The sequence below is a fragment of the Ictidomys tridecemlineatus genome, chromosome 3 (genome assembly GCF_052094955.1).
Source record: "Ictidomys tridecemlineatus isolate mIctTri1 chromosome 3, mIctTri1.hap1, whole genome shotgun sequence".
Lineage (NCBI taxonomy): Eukaryota > Metazoa > Chordata > Mammalia > Rodentia > Sciuridae > Ictidomys > Ictidomys tridecemlineatus.
In genome coordinates, this window is record NC_135479.1 from 31,125,485 (window position 1) to 31,148,191 (window position 22,707).

At 49.1% G+C, this 22,707-nt stretch overlaps 1 protein-coding gene across 1 annotated transcript; it reads right to left on the reverse strand.

The window, feature by feature from the left end:
* Positions 1–2,948: 2,948 nt before the first annotated feature.
* On the reverse strand, positions 2,949–21,167 carry Trim25 (tripartite motif containing 25). Its single transcript, XM_005321597.5, has 8 exons — positions 20,384–21,167; positions 16,224–16,319; positions 13,274–13,507; positions 11,665–11,836; positions 10,092–10,157; positions 8,024–8,170; positions 7,849–7,944; positions 2,949–7,694 (listed from the first exon to the last, which is right to left on the reverse strand). The coding sequence occupies exons 1-8, from the start codon at positions 20,975–20,977 to the stop codon at positions 7,165–7,167; spliced, it is 1,935 nt and encodes a 644-aa protein (XP_005321654.2). The 5' UTR covers positions 20,978–21,167; the 3' UTR covers positions 2,949–7,164.
* Positions 21,168–22,707: the final 1,540 nt, after the last annotated feature.

The following is a 22,707-nucleotide window of genomic DNA, read 5'->3' on the forward strand; positions in this document are numbered from 1 at the left end:
ATTGGAGTCTATACAATGCGAGTAGCCTAACACTCCAAGGTCAATGACAATTGGGGATCCATCCATTATTCCTGATGTGACAGGCATCACAAGACCACCTGGGGCTGGATGGAGTGGCTCATGCCTGTAACCCCAGGAGCTCAGGAGGCTGAGCAGAAAGATCTCTAGTTCAAAGCCAGTCTCAGCAACTTAGCTGGGCTCTAAGCAACTTAGCGAGAACCTGTCTCAAGAAAAAAAAAAAAAAAAGGATGAGGATGTGGCTCAGTGGTTAAGGATCCTTGGGTTCAACTCCCCATACCAAAAAAAAAAAAAAAAAAAGGTAAGGAAGGAAGGGAGGAAGAACTGGTGAAAAAACATGTAAGACCATGAGAGAGGCAGTTGAACCCTGGCCAGTGGGCCACTCCAAGAGACCACAGAAATAGCCCCCCGCCCCCACACAAGCACTCCCGGCTTGGCTGTGTTTTACTGAGGAGTCATAGATTACTACCTTGAACTGTGTGTGAGTGTGAGTATGTGTGAGTGTGAGTGAGTGAGTGAGTGTGTGTGTGTGTGTGTGTGTGTGTGGTGCTGGGGTCTTGTGCGTGTGAGGGAAGCACTTCACCAACTGAGCTATACCTTGAAGGTCCTTAGAAATTAGAAAGTGTCCCAGGCCACTAGAAATGCTATCTCTGAATGGGAGGGCCATTCTGTCACTGAGATTCTGAGCACTTTTGTGGCCACAGTGAGGAGAAAAAGTTGCAAGAGGAGGAGGGAATGAGAGAGAAGAAAACATGGGACCTTAAAGAACAGCACACACACCTGTCATCCCAGTGACTCGGGAGGCCGAGGCAGGCAGATCCCAAGTCCCAGGCCAGCATCCTCGAATTAGCAAGAACTTGTCTCAACATAAAACATTAAAAATAACAAGTAAGGGGCTGGGGTTGTGGCTCAGTGGTAGAGCACTTGCCTAGCATGTGTGAGGCACTGGGTTCTAGCCTCAGCACCCCATAAAGATAAATAAAGGTATTGTCCATCTGCAACTAAACACTAAAGTTATTAACAAATAAATAAAAATTGAAAAAAAAATGGACAAGAGGTAGATATAGCTCAGTGGTAAAGCACACCGGGATCCTGTTTTAATCAGCTTTTTTGCTTCTGCCACTCAAAGACCTGACCAGAACAACTGTAGAGGAGGAAAGAAAATTTGATAGCTCACGGTTTCAGAGGTCTTAGTCGATAGAAGGCTGGCTCCATTCCTAGAAGCTTGAGGTGAGGCAGAACATCATGGCAGAAGAAAGCAGCTCACAAGATCAGGAAGGAGAGAGACAGGGGAGGGGGAGGGGGAGGGGGAGGGAAGAATGGAGAGAGGAGGAGAGGGGGAGGGGGAGAGGGAGAGAGGGATACAAAATATATACCCCATAGCCACTTCCTCCAGCCACACACCCCCTGCCCCCCCCACCATCCAGTTAATCTTATCAGATTAATTTGCTGATTAGGTTAATGCTATCGTCCAATCATTTCTCCTCCAAACCTTGCATCATTCCACACATGACTTTCTGGGGGACACCACATCTAAGCCATAACAGGTTCAACGCCCTGTATCAAGTGCACACGCACACACGCGTGCCGTACACCCACACCCACACCAGCAGACTGTTCTGACAGGTAGATCAAAGAGGCTTATTCAAAGCTAGCTGGTCCCATCATCTGTTCTGACAGGTGTACTGCAGTAATGGGCCCATAGCCACCCAGAGTTAGATCAGATGCCACCGGAGAGGGATAGAGCCCAAGACGGTCCTTACTTGAGACATCAGCCCCACTCTAGGGATCCCAGGCCAGGAGATTACTGTGACCTCCCTCAGACTGAGTCATTCGCTAGAGAGCAGTGTCACCAATATTTGATCCTAAACGGGTCCTTTGTCCCTCTGGGAATGTGGAACCAATAATAAGATGGATGCATATTGAGCCCCGAGGGGTTTATTCCTGGCGAATAGTGGGGGGGGGGTCAGGAGGCTACAGATAGAGGGCTAAGGACATGAGAGGAAGAGCCAATAAATGGGAACAAAATTCACCGATGATCTGGGGGTGGCTGAGGACGATCCGGGAATTCCAGCACCACCTCATTTCCCTCCTTTCATAGTTCTTTTCGGTCATCCTCACGGCAGCTGTCAACTGTCATGGTGAGTTGTGGGGGGTGTCATTTAGCATGCAAATGGGATTATAAATCAAGTTAGAGGTTGTCTGGGATCGTTCTAGCAGTTGTCTTGATCCACCCAGTTTTGGCAAGCCTGCCCTGAAGAGGAACTTCTAACCTGCAGGTGTTATGGTGAGATCACTCTAAATCACCTGAGTCAATCTTAGAGCAGGAAATGGAACCATCTTTATTCCCCAGCTGGTGTTCAGGATTCCGCAGCTGGAGGGCCCAGGGGCAGGCGGCAAGTCTACACCCTTTGACCTCCTCGAAGGGTTAGAGCACACCTTTATATTCCAAAACCCACATTACTCTTAAGTGGCTGTTGCTATGATTCAAAGCCAGAAACAAACATCATGAGATCTAAAATCATAAGCAGAAGGGGAAGTGGGTCAGAATGACCCTGTGTTAAGTACAAGTGAAAAAATGTTTACTCACGTCCAAACATTCTCTGACAGGGTACATTGCCCAAGAAAAATGGGAACCAAAAACAGAGCAATTTTACATTGTATAAGAACTGCCATTTTGTGTTGCCAAACACGCTATACTAAGCAACTGCTGATGGGTACAGAGGCGGGGTGTTCCCAAGGGAGAGGCATTTTTTTATATGACATGGAGTCTCGGGGTAAAATGGAGTCTGTTTGGTCACTGCCCATAGAGCCTGGACTAGAACACAGGTATCCGTTCCTCAAAAAAGATGATAGAGGGGGCAGAAATTCAGCTGGCTCACCTAGGCAGTACAAGATTAGGGCTGAGTAACAACAGAAGCAGGAAAGCATTATATGTATTACATTTTTATTTATAAAGGACAAATCAGAACCAGACAAAAATACAGGGCAAAGTCTGGGAGTGTCTCAAATACAAAGTTTCCCTGCCATGTCCTCATGGAATCAGGGCCCCTCATCCTCCCAGCCCAGCCGGGTGCTCAACCCGGGAGTCCACCGAGCATCTGTGTCCAGGTATCTTACTGGAATTCCATTATGTAGGTAGAGGACTGAGTAAATCACTGGATCATTGGCCACATGATTGAACTCTATCCCCAGGACCCCTGCCCTGCCCTCCCCTCCTTGAGTCAGCTGGCTCAGGACCCAACCCTCTCATCACATCCTGAGTCATCTCATTTCTTAGTACAAACTCAGGTGCCATCCCAGCGGCTCGGGAATAACAGACACTCCTCCTACTCAGAAAATTCCAAAGATTTCAAACCCCTCCTCTGAGTAACCAGGAAGAAAAGCCAGTTAAATTCTTTAATATACAATAACTTCGAATGCACACCTCCTACCCAAACAAGGTTAAAACCCACTAAAACAGGGCTTGCAAAATGATCTGGGCTGTTTTCTGTTTCACTTTTTATTACGCAATTTTTTGAAATGTAGGCAACAGTAGAAAGAAGAAAACAGTGAGCCCTCCATTCGCAACACCATTCACCCATTTTTCTTGTGTGGCTTATTCTTTCATGGATCCTGGCATTCTCCGGAAGCGGAGATCAGACATTCTGTCAGTCTGAGAACTCTTTATCCAGGCCTCGGAGGTCTGGAGTGGCTGGGTGGAATCTGGACAAATGGGCCACTTGGTGGTAGCCTTCAGGCATGGTACACATCATCTGTTGAGTCCAGCATGATGGACAAGGATTGTTTTTTACCTGTCTGCACCAAGATGCGAGAAAATACACACCAAACACGACTCTATTGCATTCAAAATTTCTAAGACGCATCAGCCAGTCTCAGCCCCGTTTATAGCTGTATTTTCTTTTTAATTTTTAATTGTAGGTGGACACAATTTTTATGTGGTGCTGAGGATTGAACCCAGGGCCTGACAGGTATGAGGCAAGTGCTCTACTACTGAGTCACAACCCCAGTCCCCTACCTGTATTTTATTAAAGAATCAAATAAAGCTGGGCACAGTGGCACAAGCCTGTAATCCCAGTGACTCAGGAAGCCAAGGCATTAAGATCAAAAGTTTAAGACCAGCCTTAGCAACATAGCAAGGTCCTAAGCAACTTACCAAGACCCTATCCCATAATTAAAAGTAAAAATGGCTGGGAATGTGGCTCAGTGGTTAAGTGCCCCTGGGTTCAATCCCTAATACCCACCTACACACATAAAAAGAACCAACTAAAATTTTTTTCAAAAAAACGACAGACATTAATTAAAATCAGTAAGGATGTGGGGGAGTCAGGTAAGAGATAACATATCAGTATTGGATACAGATCACAGTTTGATTGAAGCGTAATTAAAACAGACATAACTGGCCAGGCAGTCTTGAATAACACAAAGACCTGACCTTAACCTTTGGTTTTTCATGACCAGGGTGATCACGGAGGCCAGTTCCCAGTATCTCCGACTAAGATAGGATTTTGGTTTCATGTTAGTATTTCTGGGAATTTGGGATACTTCTGCAGGATACCAGGGTTTCCCCATCACACAGCTGAGGAGTTATTTCCTCCACGATGGAATGGTACAGACGCAGAACAGTCATCCGCTACCTTCTCATCTTATTCTGAAAAATGAGAAGATAGATGGATACAAAAGTTCCTCCCACTCTAGGGTCTTCAGTGCACGCAGTGGGCCCGCAAGGCTGGATAATGTAAAGTTTTACCACAGCAAATGGAGTGGGTGGGTCAGGACAGCTAACAGGCACTCCTCAGGTCACATCTCCAACGACCTTGCACAGAGCTGAGCACTAGTCACCTAGATGGCTCTCGTGCAGAGGGACTCCTGCTGCTCATTTGCCATGAAGCACCCCCTCATTTCTGCAGAGGAGAGCCCTAGCAGGAGTCCTGGATTCCTCTTGCACTTTCTACTCCTCTGAGCCCAGCTGTTTCTCAAGTATGCATTGACTCCAGATCAACAAAGATACTTGTGAACACCTTTGAAGTAGAGAAGCTTCAAAGAACTTTTCTTCTATGTAGCAAGGAAGAAAACTTCTTTTGAGGGAGGAGGGTACTAGGGATTGAACCCGGGGTGCTCTACCACTGAGCTACACCCCCAGCCCTTTTCATTTACTTTGAGACAAGGTCTTGCCAAGTTACTGAGGTCTTGCTAAGTTATTCATTAAGTTGCTAAAGTTAGCCTCAAATTTGCAATCCTCCTTCCTCAGCCTCTCAAGTCGCTGGGATTACGGGCATGTGTCAACATGCCCAGCCAGTAAGAAAACTTTGAAAGTCACACATACCAGCTATGGCAAGGATATCTTCCCTAAGATGATTATCTTTTCTCCCAAGGAATGGAGATCATTGGGAGATGATGGATCATACATCTGTCAGGAATCTCAAGTGCTGCTCGGAGTCTCCCAGAATTCCAGCACAAGGCCTGAGATGTGTTAAAATTCTCAAATATCTATATATAAGGTCTGGAGTCCCTATTTTCCCCAATGACGACTTCTTAAGAAGCCAGACTCAGGAAGCTCCCCTCACATTTTTTGGGTCGAAACTTCCATCCTGACAGCAGGATATAAGGAGTTTGGGGGAAATTCTGAAATCCGTTCACTCCTGCCCCTTAATGTACTGGGTTATTTTCACTGCATAAAACACTACAGGGAAAATAGCCACTTATCTGACCCTCTTTAGCTCATTCCTCCCCTGATCCTCAAACAAGTCTTCCTGACCTCTAACCTGGTCAATTTGAGTATCTGGAATGGGCTCAAATGAGGAAGACAGCAGAAGGAACCAAGGTCAACAACAGGATTGAGGAGAGGGCCAGAGCTGTGTCTCTAGCCCATGGCCAGGAATAAATGGGAATGTTGCCATCTCCTGCTGGGCCTGCTAAAAGGCCGTTTGGTCATAGATAGCCACCCCAACAGGTGACTGAGTATGATCCATGCAGCAGCCATGCATGGCCTGAATGGTGGCGGACTTCAGATGCCTGCTGTGGCTGGGTGCGTGGCTGAGCTAGCCACAGTGGCATCTGCAGCAGGCAGTCCAATGTCTACACTGTGGGGGAGGGAACGCTACTGCCTAGGAGAGCTGTCATGGCAAGACGCCGTAGTAAGAGCCAAGCCACCCCACCTCTGTTAACCCAGGCCAGGGTCCGTCTTGCCGTGTAGCCCAGGCCATTGGAGGAAACAAGGCCTCCAGCAAGGCTCTGTAGCAACAGCCAAAGCTTTTGACCAGATGTCCCTTGTTAAGGCTGGAAGCGATATCCATTCCAAGTAGATCTGGGTCACCTTGACCTTCCCTCAATCACAAATTCAACACAGGCTGTTCAACTGAACTTTTTTTGGGGGGTGCTGGTCATCAAACCCAGGGGCAAGTGCTCTCATGCTGGGCCCCACCCCCAGCCCTCAAATGAAGATTTTAAAATCACGGATGGGGTCATGAAGGGAACATGATAAGGTGGGAAGCAGGGCTGTCCTTCACGGGAGGGAAACCACTATTTCTCTGGGAAACTCTGGTCCAGGTGGAGACCGGCTACCCATGGTTTCCCTCCAGCACAGATAACAGTCAGGAGACAGAGCCCAACATGCAGAGAGCCGAGAGAACATAATGTTGAAATTCAGCCTGGGTGTGTGGCTCAGTGACAGAACCTGGGCTTAGCATGTGCCAGGCTCTGGGTTTAATCCCTAGCACTGAAAAGAGAAAAAAAATATATATATATATCGAAATTCAATGACTCTAGAAGACAGAAGGCTACCCCAGAGAGCAAGAGTCAGCCCCTGGCCTAAGAAGGAAACTGCCATGAGTAGTATATATATGTCTTCCGCAAGAGCAATTGGGGCACGAATGACTTGACTTCCCAAAACTCTGCCCAGGTTCCCCCGCAGCCTGGAGATGTCCTGAAACAGTCCGAAGGAGGTGGCCCTGCCCAGACGGGCACCAGGAAGTAGAAGGAAAAGCTTCCTGGCCACAACACAATCACCCCACCCTCTTCCCCTGGCTACCTCCTTCCTCCCATCCCATCTCCCACCATCCCACCCGCTCCCTCCCCATCCTCCTGGGGAAGTTCTCCAAGGAGTCCCACCTGGGTGCTCCTCGGGCAGCCAGCCCAAGGGCCTGCCTACTTAGGGGAGCAAATGGAGAGCGTGGCACCCGCCGAGAACACCCAGAAGGCTGGGTACAGAGCTTCGGTGAAGTCCACGACGTATTTATACATCATGTGGAACTTGTCAGAGACAGCAAAGAAAATGACAAAACCGTGGTCACAGTTGAGGAGCACGCCCACCCTCGTGGCCTTGGTGGGGGGCAGCGTCTTCCCCGTGTTGTTGTGCCAGGCGGAGATCTTGTTGTTGAACCACTCCACGCACCAGGAGGTTTTGTTGCGGCCCAGACGGCTCTCGGGACCCTGGCGGTCCATGGTGCCATAGCAGATGCCCACCCCACAGAAGTTGTTCTTCTGCAGCTCCACCTCCCAGTAGTGGATCCCTTTCTTGTAGCAGTGCAGACCCAGCACCTGAGAGCAGTAGGTGAACCGCTGGGGGTGTGGCCGGTACTTCTGGGGCACGTCGGCCACGGAGGCGGTGGTGTAGTTCTCGGTCAGAGCCACTTTGTAGTGGGCGGTGTTGTAGTCCAAGATGACCTTAACAAAATCTGAGAAGACACCCCCCCAAGCTGGGAATTACGAGGGGTCCCCTCAAGCTCTCACTCCTAGATCTTCCCCTGATACTACCTATTAGATTGTTGGATCCCCACCACCCACCCACCCCCTCACCGGCTCTTGCGTTCCTACCACCAAGCTACTCACACTCTAAGAGCTCAGATCTGGTCTTGGCTAAGAAGTTTTCCAGCACCTTGGTCTTGATGGTCACAGCACTTGGCAAGGTGGTGGTTTTGGCTGCATCTGGGAGAGGAAACAGAGAGCAGTTTTCAGAGCAAATTCAGAGCAGACACCCCACTGGCCCTTGGACACAATAACGCACCATCCGGGGATGATTTCATTTCCACCGACTGTCCAGGGGCTCCGAATCTGACAGTCTGGCTGGACGAGGCAGAGGCAGCAGTAGCGCCAGTGTCAGGTCCAGCGTGGGGTGAACCCAACTTACTGGGTTTCTTGGTTTTCTTTTCTTCTGAAAAAGATAATTTCGCAATTGATCTATCTTAAAGCACAATGCCATAACACTTCAAATAAAGCTGGGATGTTTTACTTTTTTAAAGATCTGGGTATCGTGGTGCACACCTGTAAATACGGTGGTTCAGGAGCTGAAGAAGGACGATCATGAGTTCAAAGCCAGCCTCAGCAACTTAGCAAGACCCTGTCTCTAAATAATCTAGTCTATACTCTCAGGAGGCTGAAACAGGGGGATGGCAAGTTCCAAGGCCAGTCTCATCAACTTAGTGAGCCCCTAAGCAACTTAAGTAAGACCCTGTCTGTAAATAAAACATAAAAAAGGGCTGGGGATGTGGTTCAGTGGTAAAGTGCCCCTGGGTTCAATCCTTAGTACCAAAATAAATAAATAAATAAATAAATAAGGGCTGGGGGTATGGTTTGGTGACAAGAGTGCCACTAGGTTCAACCCCCCAGTATTGCAAAAACAAAACAAAAATTAAGGGGCTGGAGTTGTAGCTCAGCGGTAGAGCGCTTGCCCGGCATGCATGAGGCACTGGGTTTTACCCTCAGCACCACATAAAAATAAAGGTATTGTGTCTATCTACAGCTTAAAATAACAAAGAAACAAGAAGTCAGTCCAAAATAAAAACTTATCAAATATCACAACAGTCTTTGGGCTGGGGTTGTAGCTCAGTGGTAGAGCACTTGCCCAGCACATGTGAGGGGCTGGGTTTGATCCTCACTCACCACTGCATAAAAATAAATAAAGATTGTGTCCATCTACACCCAAAAAAAAAATATTTGGAGTGTATGCCCTATAGGAAATGAGTGGACTGAAACCCTGATTCTCCATGTGTGGTTCCCAAACCAGCAGTACCCGTGTCACCTAGTATCCTGTAAAAAACGCTAGCAAAATCTTGGGCCCCACCCCAGACCCACAAGAAAGGGCAGGGGTGAGACCCAGCCATCTGTGGTGTGCAAGCCCCAAGTGATTCCAGAGCACATTCAAGTGGGCTTCTAGAAGGATCCATCCCTCTGTCACCTTGCCCATCACTGGAAAATACTGCCAGGGATACTTTACATACAGACAGGCTGAGCTTCTCCCGATGGCTTCCACCCCCCCACCCCACCCCCGCCAGATCCCCTGGGCCCCACATGGCTCCATGCCCCCTTCCCCACACACTTCAGTCTCTCTCAGGAGCCCCATTTCCTCACCTCTACCCCTCCCCAACCCACTCCCAAAAGACCAGCACCTTGGGACGCAGCCTAAGGCACAGGCTCTTTCCTGATAGTCACCTCTCTCAGGTGTTTTTACACGCAGTGACAGGTCTGCTCTCTCCCTACCTAGTCTCTCACATCAGCCAGTTTATTCTGAGCCGCTTTCAACATAGAAGAACTTCAATTCATTCCTGAGTTTAACTTCCATGGCTCTGAAAATTTTCTAGAGGGTCATTCTGTCATTTTTCCAAATTGGCTCAGTGGAGGAGAAGGAGAGGGGCAATATTGAAAAGGGGCAAGAAATGCTAAAACAGCTGAAGCATATTACAGAGCAAAGACTGAGAGAGGTATGGCCTCCTCTGCTCCTCAGGACACGGTCCATCTCATCTCCTCTAGGGCTCTGCCCAGAGGCCCGGACTTGGGTGTAGCCCATGTTTTTAAACAAACCCTCGCTTTGGTAACCTTCCATTCCAGACAGCCCAAATATCCACTGCAGGTGGACAAGCCCTCCTTCCTGGCCCAAGAGCACTCCTGCAGCAGGGCAGCCCTGCACTGCCCTTCCTCTGGGTCTGTAGCCAAACTTGTATCCAACAGAGGCCCCAGGCCCTGTGGTGGTGTGGAATGAGCTACGGCCATCTGGAAGGAGTGATGAACCCTGTGTCAGCCAAAGCACCAGCCAGTCACAGCCATGCAGACGCCAGGAACCAGGTGGGGCTACTTACGTGAGGACTTCTTCCCAGGGTTCGAGGGCTTGTTTGTAGACTGGGTGCCATGGTCTCCAGAGTCATCTGTGCCAGAGAAGGACTGAATGTATGTGGCTCCTCCTCCCACCCCAACCTCAGAAGCCAACTTTGCCATGGAGGGAGAAGAGAGCATTTACACAGCCAGCCAGTCTTTCCTTCCCTCCTTCTCTCCTTCTTTCTTGATAATAGGGATTGAACCCAAGGGCCCTTAACCACACTGGGCCACATCCCAGCCCTTTTTAAAAATATTTTATCTAGAGACAGGGCCTCATTGAGTTGCTCAGTGCCTCGCTAAGATGCTGAAGTTGGCTTTGAATTTGAGATCCTCCTGCCTCAGCCTCCGGATCCCCTGGGATTACAGGCACATGCCACAGAGCCCTTTTTAATTTTTTGAGACAGGGCCTTGCCGAGGCTGGTCTGGAACTTGCGATATTCCTGCCTCGTCCTCCCCAGTTGCTGGGAAACAGACGTGCACCATGGCACCCAGCATAACCAGCCATTTCTGACTTCCTCATCCAATTACTTGCAAGAGAGAATAAAAAGGTAATAGAAGGAGCAGTTCTGTGTGTTCCCTCTTTTTCCTCTGCTTAAAATGTAGCGGAGGTGAAGGCTGTTCACCATCACCCATCTCTATGACCTCTGAGACCTCTCTGAGCTTTGACAATGGGGATGACTCCGGCTCACTCGTGGTGAGACCACAGCTCCTAGCAGGTAGTGAAGTCTCTGTCAGCATTAGTTCCTTGCCTGCTAGTTCTCCTCTCTCCCCTCCCTCCTCTTGCAGACCAGGCTTCAACAGCTTTGGCCCCAACAAATAACCTCCATAAAGCAGCCTCGCCATCACCTGTTCCATATTTCTTCTGCAAGGATATTCAGCTGGCCAAGCTAGAGTTCAAGCCCAACCCTGATTATACAATAAAGATTTATTATGTACCAGGCTCTGCTTTGGGCACAGCAAGACACCTCCAAACAAGAAATAGGCACAGGCCAGGCACGGTGCTACATGCCTGTAATCCCAGCAGCTTGGGAGTCTGAGGCAGGAGGATCATGAGTTCAAAGTCAGCCTCAGCAAAAGCGAGGCCTTAAGCAACTCAGTGAGACCCTGTCTCTAAATAAAATACAAAATAGGGCTGGGGATGTGGCTCGGTGGTTGAGTGCCCCTGAGTTCAAAAAGAGGTGAAATCTGGCTATGGATTGGATATGGGGGAAGAAAAGTGGTGTCAAGGGGGAATTCCAGTTTCTTTGACCCCCCAACTAGCCACTTCCCCACCAAACACACTGACAACCCAGCCAGCACCCATTTAAAACCCATCTGAATTGGCCTCAAGATCAGACAAAAAGAAGCCCATTCAAAGAGTCCCATCAGATCCTAGAGCCCCCAAGTCTTTGTAAAAGGATGGCTTGATGTCAGGATGAAGCAGAGACTCCTCTAATCTCAGGCAGCTGTTTCAGGACCTCTGAAACTTGCTCCCAAGCTCTGGACCATGCCCCCTCTCCCACTCCGAGGCAGAGACCCGCCGGGTTCAGGGCTCTGTGTGGTTGCTGCTGAAGTTACCTGAGCTGATGGGCTCCTCGGGCTTCTTCTCCTGGGACTGTGCCAGGGACTGCCTTAGCTGGTTACTGACCTCTAAGGCACCTTGGTAGACACCCTTGATCAGCTCATGGTCCAGCTCCACCCTGGGGATGTAGACTGGCTTCGTAGAGACTGTTTGCAGTTTTGACGCGTTCTGCAACAAACCAAGAGGTTAAGAGCAGGTAGCTCCGGGGAAGCCGGCACCTGAGCTCAGTCCTCACGGATCCCTTGAGCAGCTTCCTGTGATTGCAAGTTTGAAGTCCAACAGGCCTGCTCAAATTTCAGGTCCAAGGTCACCAGGCTTTAAAGTACCCCTTTAAGACCTAGAGCTAGAACAGATCTCAAAGGACACTCCTCTTACAGATGGAGAAACTGAGGTCTAGACATGACAAGTGGCCTGTCCACACCACCTATGTGTGTATGGTCACACCTATGTGTGACCGGGTGGCACAAACTCAGTTGGGACAGAGGTCTCCTGAGGTGCGTCCACTCTGCCAGCTGTGGCTGTCAAAGCACAGAAGACACAGGACCTTTTCTCTCTAGAGAAGCAGCCCTAATCCCAGACCTGATGATGGACAGGGATGCTTCGCTGGGAAAGGAGAGTCACTAAGTTGAGTCCTATAGTACCAAGGGGACCAGATAGATGTGGACCAAGCCTTTCTCATACAGCTGCAGATAAAAGCCCTTAAAAGGGGCTGGGGTTGTGGCTCAGTGGTAGAATGCTCGCCTAGCACACGGGAGGCCCTGGGTTCAATCCTCAGCACCACATAAAAATAAATAAAGATATTGAGCCCAACTACAACTAAAAAATAAATATTAAAAAAAAAAAAGGCCCTTAAAAGAGGAACGGGGACTCCCTAGGTGGAGAAATTTTCCTGCTGACTTGACATAATAAACTGCAAAGTTGAGAGAAGGCCTCGGCGGACAGCCAGCACTAAAGTCGTGCGGGCATGGTGGCTCACCCCTGTAATCCCAGTGGCTCGGGAGGCTAAGGCAGGAGGATCTTGAGTTCAAAGCTAACCTCAGCAACTTAATGAGGCCTTAAGCAACTCAGTGAGACCCTGTCTTTATTAAAGGCATTCTGTCCATCTACAACTACAAAAAATAAAAAACTAAAAAAAAAAATACAAAATTGGGCTGGGGATGTGGCTCAGTGGTTAAAGTGTCCCTGGGTTCAATTGAAGGAAGGAAGGGAAGGGGGGGAGGAAGACCTAGGGGCCTAAATCCTACAACTCTAAGGAAGTAAATTCTGGCAACAATAGGTGAACCTGGAAGATAACCCTAAGCTCCAAATCAATACAGTCCAGCCAACACCCAGACTGTGACCTTGAAAGACCCTAAGCAGACAAGTCACAAAGTCATACTCAGATCCTGGGCCAGGGAAACTCAGAGTAAATATAAATTCTCCTAAGCCGCTCAGTTTGGGATAAGTTGTGGCTCAGGGAGAAAATGAACACAGCAGGTGTCTCAGGGATGCTTCCAATGCTCCAGGTGCATCTGTAACCACACCCCGGGGGGGTGGGGGCTCTAGGTATCCTGCCTGCACTCTGTGGGAGCACAAACTGGCAGAAAGAGGATTCGGCACACCCACCTCAAGAAACTCGAACTCGTCCCTCTTCACCAGGCTGCTCTCGATCTCCTCCTTCAGGGTTTGGATCTCACTTTTCTTCTTGAGGAGAATCTGGTAAATGGAGTCAAACTTGTTGACGACCCTCTTCTCTTCTTCCTTTAGCTTGCGGATGGCGCTGGCCTCGGAGGTCTCAATGAGAATCTTCATTTCCGTGTACTCCTGTCTCACCTGCTCCATCTTCCTGTTTGTAGCCTCCTAAAAGGCCCAAGGCAAGAGGACCCCCATCAGGCAAAAAGGCTAAGGTTGCAGTCCCAAGTGTCAGTGGGATGAGGGCCCTAGGTCCCCGTGCCTGCACTCTGTTGGAGCACAAACTGGCATGACGGCCTCGGGGCGCCACTGGGCAACACCTACTCAATATGAAGTGCTCGCAACCCAGACCCAGCTCTAATCCTAGGTTTACACTCTAGAAAAATCATTGGACACCTACTCCAGAGTCACACACACAAGAATGTTCGTAAGCCAGGTGTGGTGGCACACACCTATTCATCTCAGCAGTTCGGGAGGCTGAAGCAGGAGGATCAGAAGCTCAGAGCCAGCCTCAGCCACTTAGTAAGACCCTGTCTCTAAATAAAATATTAAAAAGGGTTAGGGATGCGGCTAAGTGGTTAAACACCCCTGGGTTTAATCCCCAGTACAAAAAAAAAGAAATGTTCAGGGGCTGGGGCTGTAGTTCAGTGGAAGAACGCCTGCCTTACAGATGTGAGGTACTGGGTTCAAGCCGCAGCACCACATAAAAACAAACAAACAAATAAAAAAAAGATATTGTGTCCATCTACAACTAAAAAATTTATTAAAAAAAAAAAGAATGTTCATAAGCAGCCTTGTTTGAAAACAGTAAAAACCAAGCTGGGTGTAGCAATGTATACCTATAGTCCCAGCAACTCAGGAGGCTCAGGTAGGAGGACTGCTTGAGCCCAGGAATTCAAAGCCAGCCTGGGCAACATAACAAGATCCCATCACAGGGGGAAAAAAAATGAAATGTGACAAGTCTAAGTTGAGAAGTGTATTATAAGTTTGAAATGCACATCAGAGGTCAAAGACATAAAACCCAAAACAGGAATGCAAAATATCTGACTATCACATTTTATTTATTAGTTTGTTTATTTATGGTGCCAGGGACTGAACCCAGGAATGCTTAACCACTGGGCTTCACCCCCAGTCCTTTTCATTTTTTCATTTAGAGACAGGGTCTCACTGAATTGCTGAGGTTGGTTTCAAACTCATGATCCTCCCGCCTCAGCCTCAGAGCCGCTGGGATTACAGGTATGCACCACTGTGCCCGGCATGAATTGTATGCTGGGAATGTAAGTCAGTGGCAAAGTGCCTGCCTAACACATATGATGTCCTGGGTTTGATTCTCTGTGCTGCAAAAAAAAAAAAAAAAAAAAATCAAAATGAAATGATTTCATGGGTTTCTCATGTTTATTTAAAATCACGTGGAAGGTTTCCATTGTATTTGTTCGTGCTGCTTTAGGAGCCTTAACATCTTGGATAACTTCAATAGCTCAGCATCCAATGTGACAAACACACAGGGAGGGACAGACTACTACCAGTGCGCTCCAATGTTCACGCTCACCTTTTCCTTTAGGAAGAGAACACCCTTGGAGTTTCAGGCGGGCACGCAGCCGCCCAGACTACATTTCCCGCACTCTCCAGCAGCTAGGCTTTGCAATATAACCAAGCTCTTTCCCATGAGGGAAGTTATATGTGCCATACTGTGTCTCTTGCTTAAAAGGAGACAAGGAAACCACTTGTCATCTTCCTGTTCTCCCTTTCTAGGCTATAACAAAGACGTAATGGGGACCCAGTGGAGACAGCCAGCCTGACGTGACTTCTGTTATCCTGGTCATAATAAATGCCAGTTTGGCACACATCCCAAACCCTAAGGGTCAAAGTCATTAAGGTAGTCAGCCGAGCATGTTGTGCTGGCCACTAATGCCTAGATTGGTTTTTTTCTTTCTCTTAAGTATTTTTTTTAAGACTTTTTTTGGGGGGATATAGCTCAGTTGGTAGAGTGCTTGTCTCACATGCACAAGGCCCTGGGTTCAATCCCCAGCATGACCAAAAAAAAAAAAAAATTCATTTTTTTCTTAAACTTTTATTTATTTTCATGTGGTGCTGAGGATCGAACTCAGTGCCTCACACACACTAGGCTAGTGCTCTACCAATGAGCTACAGTCCCCAACCCCCTAGACCATTCATTACTTAACAGATGTCGGGCATGGTGATAGTTTCTACGAAAGGACAGGTGCATTCCAGTTAGCCACGGGCCATTTTTGCCTAGTTTAGCACATAAACCCATTCCCCCTGCCTTGGAGTTTGGGGATCCTCCTGTCTTGCTGCTACCCAAGACACACTTCTCTCCACAAGTCCCTAACAAAGTGCCCTTTGTGCAATTCTGGATCTTTTGTGAGGAGTTGTGATTTCACTGATCAGAATGGAAAACTAAGGCTCCATGGTGCCCCAGGCCACAAAAGCTAATACATAATAGAGTTGTTATAACCACATCTCATCTAACAAACTCACAGCTGCTGCAATAAACAAGAGGCTTGGGGACAGAGTCTTTGAATATCTAATCTTTCTTTTTACTTGTTCAAAAAAATTTTTTCTTGAACCCAGAGGCCTCACATATGCTTGGCAAATGCTCTACCACTGAGCTACATCCCTAGCGCTAAACCTGATTCGTAATCACTCCTGCAATGTTGGTTGGGCTTACGGGTAGTTCTCAGTTGCAGCCTTGTGAGGGATCTTTTTCAGGCACATAGCTTTTCATCTTCATCTCTTTTGCAAGGTTGCTGATTAATTCTGACTCTTGTGCGTGCAACTAGCGCTGTCCAGGTCAGAGCCCTGTCTGTCTCTGCTGGAGGTCAAAGGAGGCTGGGAGTCGTTTGTGGGGGGAGCTGCTACTCACCCTGAAGCTCTGCTGCCTGGCTCTTACATCCTCCAGTGCTCTTGTTGCCCCGTTGATATGACTGCACATGATGGTTAGCTTATGCCTCAGTTTGTCCTGCAGAGGAAACAAGGAAGGGTGAGAGAGAGGTCCTCTTCAGCCCCTCCCAGCCCCCACACCAGGAACCACCCCCTATATCTATCCCACTATTTCTGCCACCAAAAGTCTTTCTTCGAAGAATTCTATTTATTGCCTCCCTTCATCCTTTTAGGGGGATAGTACAGTCAATAAAGAAGTAAAGATTTGGAGCCAGATAAAACAGGTTCAAGGGCTGAGGATGTGGTTCAGTGGCAGCGCACTTGCCTCACACATGTGAGGCACTGGGTTCGATTTTCAGCATCACATAAAAATAAATAAACAAAATAAAGACATTGTGTCCATGTATAACTAAAATAAGTATTAAAAAAAAAAAAAAAAACAGGTTCAAGTCCTAACTCCCAGTGGTCCAACTGTCTCCCACTTAGTTTCCTTGACCATGAAACAGATGCAACTGTTGCAGCCTTACAGGGCTCCTGGGTGGACCCACACAGTGCCAGGATCCTAGTCAAGACATACTAAGGATCACCATCCAGGATGCTGAACTTCTTCACTACTCCTCATTGTACAGCTGATGGAATCGAGGCAAGGAGACAGCGAGCAGCCAGGCTCACACAGAGACAGATGGAGCTGGGGCGGCCACTTCAGTAATGGCAGATGAATTCATTCAGACAACCAGAAAAGCAGACAAATATCATAGAAGAGCGATCTGCTAAAAGATGCTGGAAAGCAGGGGAAGACTTCCCAACCATGAACCTGGGGCAGGGAACCCAGAGTCGTAAGCTGGACCTCTGCGGTTGTCTTCCCTGGACACATCTGCCAATTCTAGAAGGAGGCTGGGCAACCTGCGTCAGCTTCAGAGAGGCAGGGGAACAAAGGTAGAGTGCACACTTCACCTGGTCACCCTAGGCTGGGACCATCAAGGCTAGGAATATAGAGGAGCCAGCCCACAGGGTCTGCAGCCCAGCTGCCCATCGCTCAGGCCCTGAGGTTGAATTAAGCTAGTTTGGAATTGCTCAACTCCTGGCCACCTCCGGAAACAACTCAATTACATATGAAAGGAGATAATGTCATCCTCATTTATTTTGGTAAGTCTCCTACATCAATACCAATATCCAAGTCTCCTACATTTTTCTCAGACAAATGTTCGGGCACAGAAATGGGGAGAAAAAAAAAATCACCATTGCCACCACCCTCATAAGGGCAGGTAGCAGTTATGGTGTGTTTACTGTGTGTCGGGTTCTCTTCTAGTGTTGACCCTCATTAACTCATTTAAAGCTAAGAACAATACTATGGGGCTTGGGTAGGAATCACCCAACCTTCGCAGACAAGGACACTGAGACACAGAGCAATGGGCGCCCTGTGCAAGACGGCATTGCTAGTAATTGGCAGAGATAAGTTGCTGATATTAAAGTTATAGACCCGTTATGAAACTGAGCACGCTGGAAACTTCTAGAAAAAAAGAAATCATTTCCCTCCTCCAACAAGCTGGCTCAACATACTTTGCCCTTCCTTCCACTTCTCCCACTCCACTAGAGATATTCAGGGCTGGAACCTGACCTTGAATCTACAGTTGAACAACCTAGTGACAGTCACACGTAAGGGTTGGAAGCAGAGACCAAGGCCACATGAACTTAACCCAGAAAGCCCAAGCCACCATCAATGTTTCAGACTTGACCTCTGTTACACTGCTCTTCCACCTGGACATTACCAGTAACTGAGATAGGGTTAGGGCCAAAGGCCAAATCCTGGCACATCTGATCTCACAGAGCTGGAGGAGACCTCAGAACACCCAGGGGCTAGAAACTGTTTCACCTCCAAAAGCTGCTCTTAGCACTGCAACCCCATCCCCATTCACCCACCATTCACCAGACACATATGACAGTCCCCTCATTGTGCATAGGGGCCCACATGACTTCAGGGCAAAGGGAAGAGGCCCAGGAACTTCAGGGGACTGGGGATACAGCTCAGTTAGTAAAGTGCTTGCCTGGGTTCAATCCTCAGCACCACACACACAAAATAAAGGAAGGTCTGAGGATTGTGGCAGAGGTCAAGGACTTGTGTTCCTCTGCACAGGAAGCAGCAGAGTCCTGAATCCACCCCACACGGAGTCAGCCACCCAAGGCTGGGAACAATGCCCAGCTAGGAGTGGCCCTGAAACAGTGGTGAGCAGCAGCAAAAGAGACACTTGGGCCTGGTGCACTGGTGCAGGCCTATAATCCCAGTGGCCCGGGAGGCCGAGATAGGAGGATCGAAGGTTCAAAGTCAGCCTTGGCAACTTAGTGAGGTCCTAAGCAACTTAGTGAGATTGTCTCTAAATAAAATATAAAAAAAGAGCTTGGGATGTGGCTGAGTGGTTAAGTGCCCTGGGGTTCAATTCCCAGTAACAAAAAAAAAAAAAAAAAGAGAGACAGAGAGACAGAAAGAGACACTTGGGGGTGGGAAATGGCAGAGAATCCTGTTTTAGGGATTAAAAAAAAAAAAAAGCCAAGCATATATGTTTGGCACATAAAGTTGAGTCAGACTCCAACTCAGGGTCCCAAAGGCTGAAAGGCAGCAATTGCTGTAGTCAGGCTGAGAAGCCCTCCTGCCCCTACTTGCTTTCTGCCTCCTAAAAGTGCCTCTTCAAAACCAGGCTGCACCAATAAGCCCATGAACCTTGGAAAGACCAGCTGGGCAACCTGCTATGCCTGCCTCCCTCACGATAACTTTCCGAGCCTAGCATTTCCAGTTCCCTTTTTATCATTTCCCAGCTAGGGAGCCTCAAGCTCCCCTTGAGGGTGGACCGGGAATGCTATCAATTCCATTTGGCAGATGAGGAAGCAAAGCTCAGATCTGCAGCGACTTGTCCCAAATTGCTCATCTCTGGAGCAAAACAGGGCTCCTGGCTCCAAGGGCTGGGCAGGTTCTTTCCGGGAACAGGTGGAGACTCAGGTATCTATAACTTGAATTGGTGATGCCAGAAGGGAGGTCAATTCAAAAGACATACCTTGAGGTCCAGTTGCTAAGACCTAGGGAAAAAACCCAAAGAAGCCCCCATTCGGACCCAGAGTGACAAGCAAGGCCAGGGCAGGGCTGTGGCCAGAGGGAGCAAGGTCCGGGCCTTGGTCCTGGCACTGCACACTTTCTAGGTTCGCCCAGTCTCAAACCTCCTTGGACAGAGCCCAGGACAGGCCTTGTTCTCCCTGACAGTGCTGGGAGAATGCGATGAAATCAGGCCACACTTCAGGGCTTAGCTTGATAGAACAAAAGTTTGTTTACACTTCTTCAGCTTCTGCTTTTGAGTCCACAAGGGGAACCTATGATGTCCCAAACCACTAAAAACATCATAGACCTGAGAGGCCCTTAGGAGTCCACCATATTCCTCCTCTGTTTACTAGCGAGGACGCAGGTCCAGGGACAAATTCCACACTCAAAGTCCCACAGCAGGATGGACACCATAGTGTAAGAGCACTCGCTCTTCAAGTGGCTCTAATTCGGGGCTTCCTGAAACACCGTCCACCCTCCCTGACCACCAAAACTCTCCATCCCAGCAAGACTTTTGCTTATGTGACCTCAAGCCTCCCAGAATGTTCCCCGCTCTGAACTCTATAGAGATTGGAATTCTAGTCCCCAGGGGAAAACTGCAAATGGTGTATCAAACCAATCTGGGTCCCAGCTGGCCTGGCAACTTTGCTACACTGGCTTTGCTAAGTTAACTTCTCTGGACCTCGGTTGCCTGATCTGTGAAACGGAACAAGTAATACACACCTCCTAGGGGTTGCCAGCATTTAGTGAGGGAACCTCCAGGGTCCTCTTTGACACTCAGAACCCTTACTAAAAACCATCAGATAAGCACAAGCTACCGCACCTGTGACTTCAATTATTCCTTCTGTAAAACTGTTCTTTCGGGGAGCAACAGGGGGATGGCCACAATGGATAAGGGGAAGGGCGACATAATTTCCCAGCTCCATCCGTCACTGGGGATACGCACCTGCCTAGGTGGCCTGTCACCCAGATGGCTGTGAACTAGCAAACCCGGCCCCTCTCCACAACCCAGCAGCAGGCCCAGGCTGCTCTGGGCATCCTCCACGACCATACCCTACCTGCAGATCGGTGCTGGCCTGGCTCAGGGCGACTGGAGAGCAGGTCTTGTGGTCCACCAGGCAGACGTGGCAGATACACTCGCCATGTGTGGGGCAGAACAGGTCCCGCAGGCGGTTGTGCCGAGAACATTTTCGTTTCAGCAGGTTTCGAACCGGCAGCTGCAACTGGTGGTCTTGGAAGGCAGGACTCTCGAGGTGTGGCCGCAAGTGCTCCGGACAGAAGGAGGCCATGCACACCAGGCAGGTCTTCACGGCCTCCGCTTTCAGGCAGTGGTCACAGAACACCTGGGTGGCGGGACTGGGGACCTTGGGAGGGGAAGGTGGCGTCCAGTCGGCCACGGGCGCCTGCTCCAGCTCGGCCTGTAGGTACTGGTCCACCACCGCGCACAGCACCGTGTTCTTTCGCAACTCCGGGAGCGACGGGGACACGGCGCGGCACTGGGGACACCGGTACGGCTTGCCCTGGACAGCCCACGTCTCGTCCAGGCACGATCGGCAAAAGTTGTGGCCACACGGGGTGGTGACCGGCTCCTTGAAGAGCTCCAGGCAGATGGAGCACGACAGCTCCTCCGCCAGCAGGAACAGCTCCGCCATGGCGCTCCTGGGGACACCGGATGAGACACGCTAGCACGGCAGGGGACCGCGGCGCGACCGTCCCCAGGCAGCCGAGGAAACGAAACTAAGTTGGAGAGAGGCGGTGCCCTAGGCTTTCAGGAAGTCACGTGGGGCGCAAGGGCAGGCCCCGCGGGGTCCCCTCTGGAGAGCCAGAGGTGGCAGCTGTGGGAGTGGCCGTCTAGCTGACTCCGCAGCGGTCCCGGAGGTTTGAAGTCCTGCCTCGGGCGGGGTGAGGGCGGGGCGCTGGGTTTCGCTTAGCCCTAGGGGCTTGAGGACGTCCGATGACCACCACGTCCTTTCCTGTGGCCACTCTGATGAACTGACGTGAGTGAACCGTGAGATCCAGCCCAGCTTGCGCTCAACCTGGCACTTGGGGCAAGTCGCCCCCTGTGAGAACTCAGTGGGCGACCTGGGGTGTCCCCACCGGCTGCCACACCCTCGAGAGCAAGCTTGATCTTTTTCAGGCATGCCTTTAGAAAGAGTAATTGTAGGAGGTGCTAAGTGACCCAGTCCTTTTCTTTCTGTTTTTATTTATTTTTATTTATTTATTTTATTATTTATTTATTTTTCCTTCCTCTTTCCTCATCCCAGGATCTGAGCTCTGATGGAGCCATAGTCACACACGGAGACTTCCACTGAAGGAGATCCCCATTTTTGCTCTCTTGGGATTTGGAGACACCCACCTCTAACAAATATTCTGTCTTTTACACACATACACACACACTGACAGGAGAATTTGAAGTAAACATGTTTTGATGAAGAAGGGTGCATAAGTTAGAAATATGTGTGAGTTAGATAAGGACTATTTTGATGTATTTTAGCACAAACAAGTGTGGTAGTTTAGGATAAGTGTGTTGTGATGCAGTGTAAACATAATCTGTGAGGATAGGATAAGAGATAGAAGCCATGTTTTGGTTTGAAGTGTTGTAAACAACTATAGTATTTAAGGGCCAGGAAGGCTGAGCTCTTTGGCCAGTTCAGATACACGATGCCAGTGGGTTAACATCGAGCGAACTGAGCCCCTCGTGTGATGTGATGAAACCTGGTGTGAATAAACCGAGCATTCGAAAAGGCATCTCGTGTGCAGCGGCTTCTTTCTTCAGGACACGGATCGTTGGCTGGGAGCGGTTACCTGGAGCAGAGGTGATCCTGACTCCAGGACCACCTGGGGACGATCACGGGACCTCGCTGCAGTCCTGCTCGTGACACACACACACACACACACACACACACACACGAATCTAAATATGTCTTCTCACAATTGTTAAGAATTATTTCCTTAATGTTTTAGCTCCCCCCTCCCCTGCCTGGGTGTAGGAATTGTGGACAAACAGGAAGCTACTATGTTCAAGAGGGGATGGGGCCAAGAAGAGAAAGTGGTAAGAGTTAGCTGGTGTTTTGTTTGTTTTTGTGGCAGTGCTGGGGATTGAACCCAGGGCCTTGTACATGCCAGTCAAGCACTCTACCAACTGAGCTATTATCTCCAGCCCCTAGCTGGTGTTTTAAATGGATGAAAGGATTAACAGCAAAAAACAAGGAAAAGGTAAATGTCTTAGACTAAGTCAGGTTGGTGGCTGTGACTTACAACAAAGCAGACCACGTGCAAAAGAAACATCTATCAGGCGCCTATCAGGCACCCAACAGAAATGCCTGTCAATCAGCGGGATCTCCTGACTCATGCCTGTCAGTCATCAGGACCTCCTGGCCAA

What these genes read in the sequence shown, in the direction of transcription:
- Trim25 (XM_005321597.5), bottom strand. Translation starts at nt 20,977, where the DNA reads ATGGCGGAGCTGTTCCTGCTGGCGGAGGAGCTGTCGTGCTCCATCTGC. An exon ending in ACGAGTTCGAGTTTCTTGAG is followed by an intron (nt 11,837 to 13,273) that starts GTGGGTGTGCCG and finishes GGTTTGTTGCAG; the next exon opens with AACGCGTCAAAACTGCAAAC. An exon ending in CGAGGAGCCCATCAGCTCAG is followed by an intron (nt 10,158 to 11,664) that starts GTAACTTCAGCA and finishes TCTCTGGCACAG; the next exon opens with ATGACTCTGGAGACCATGGC.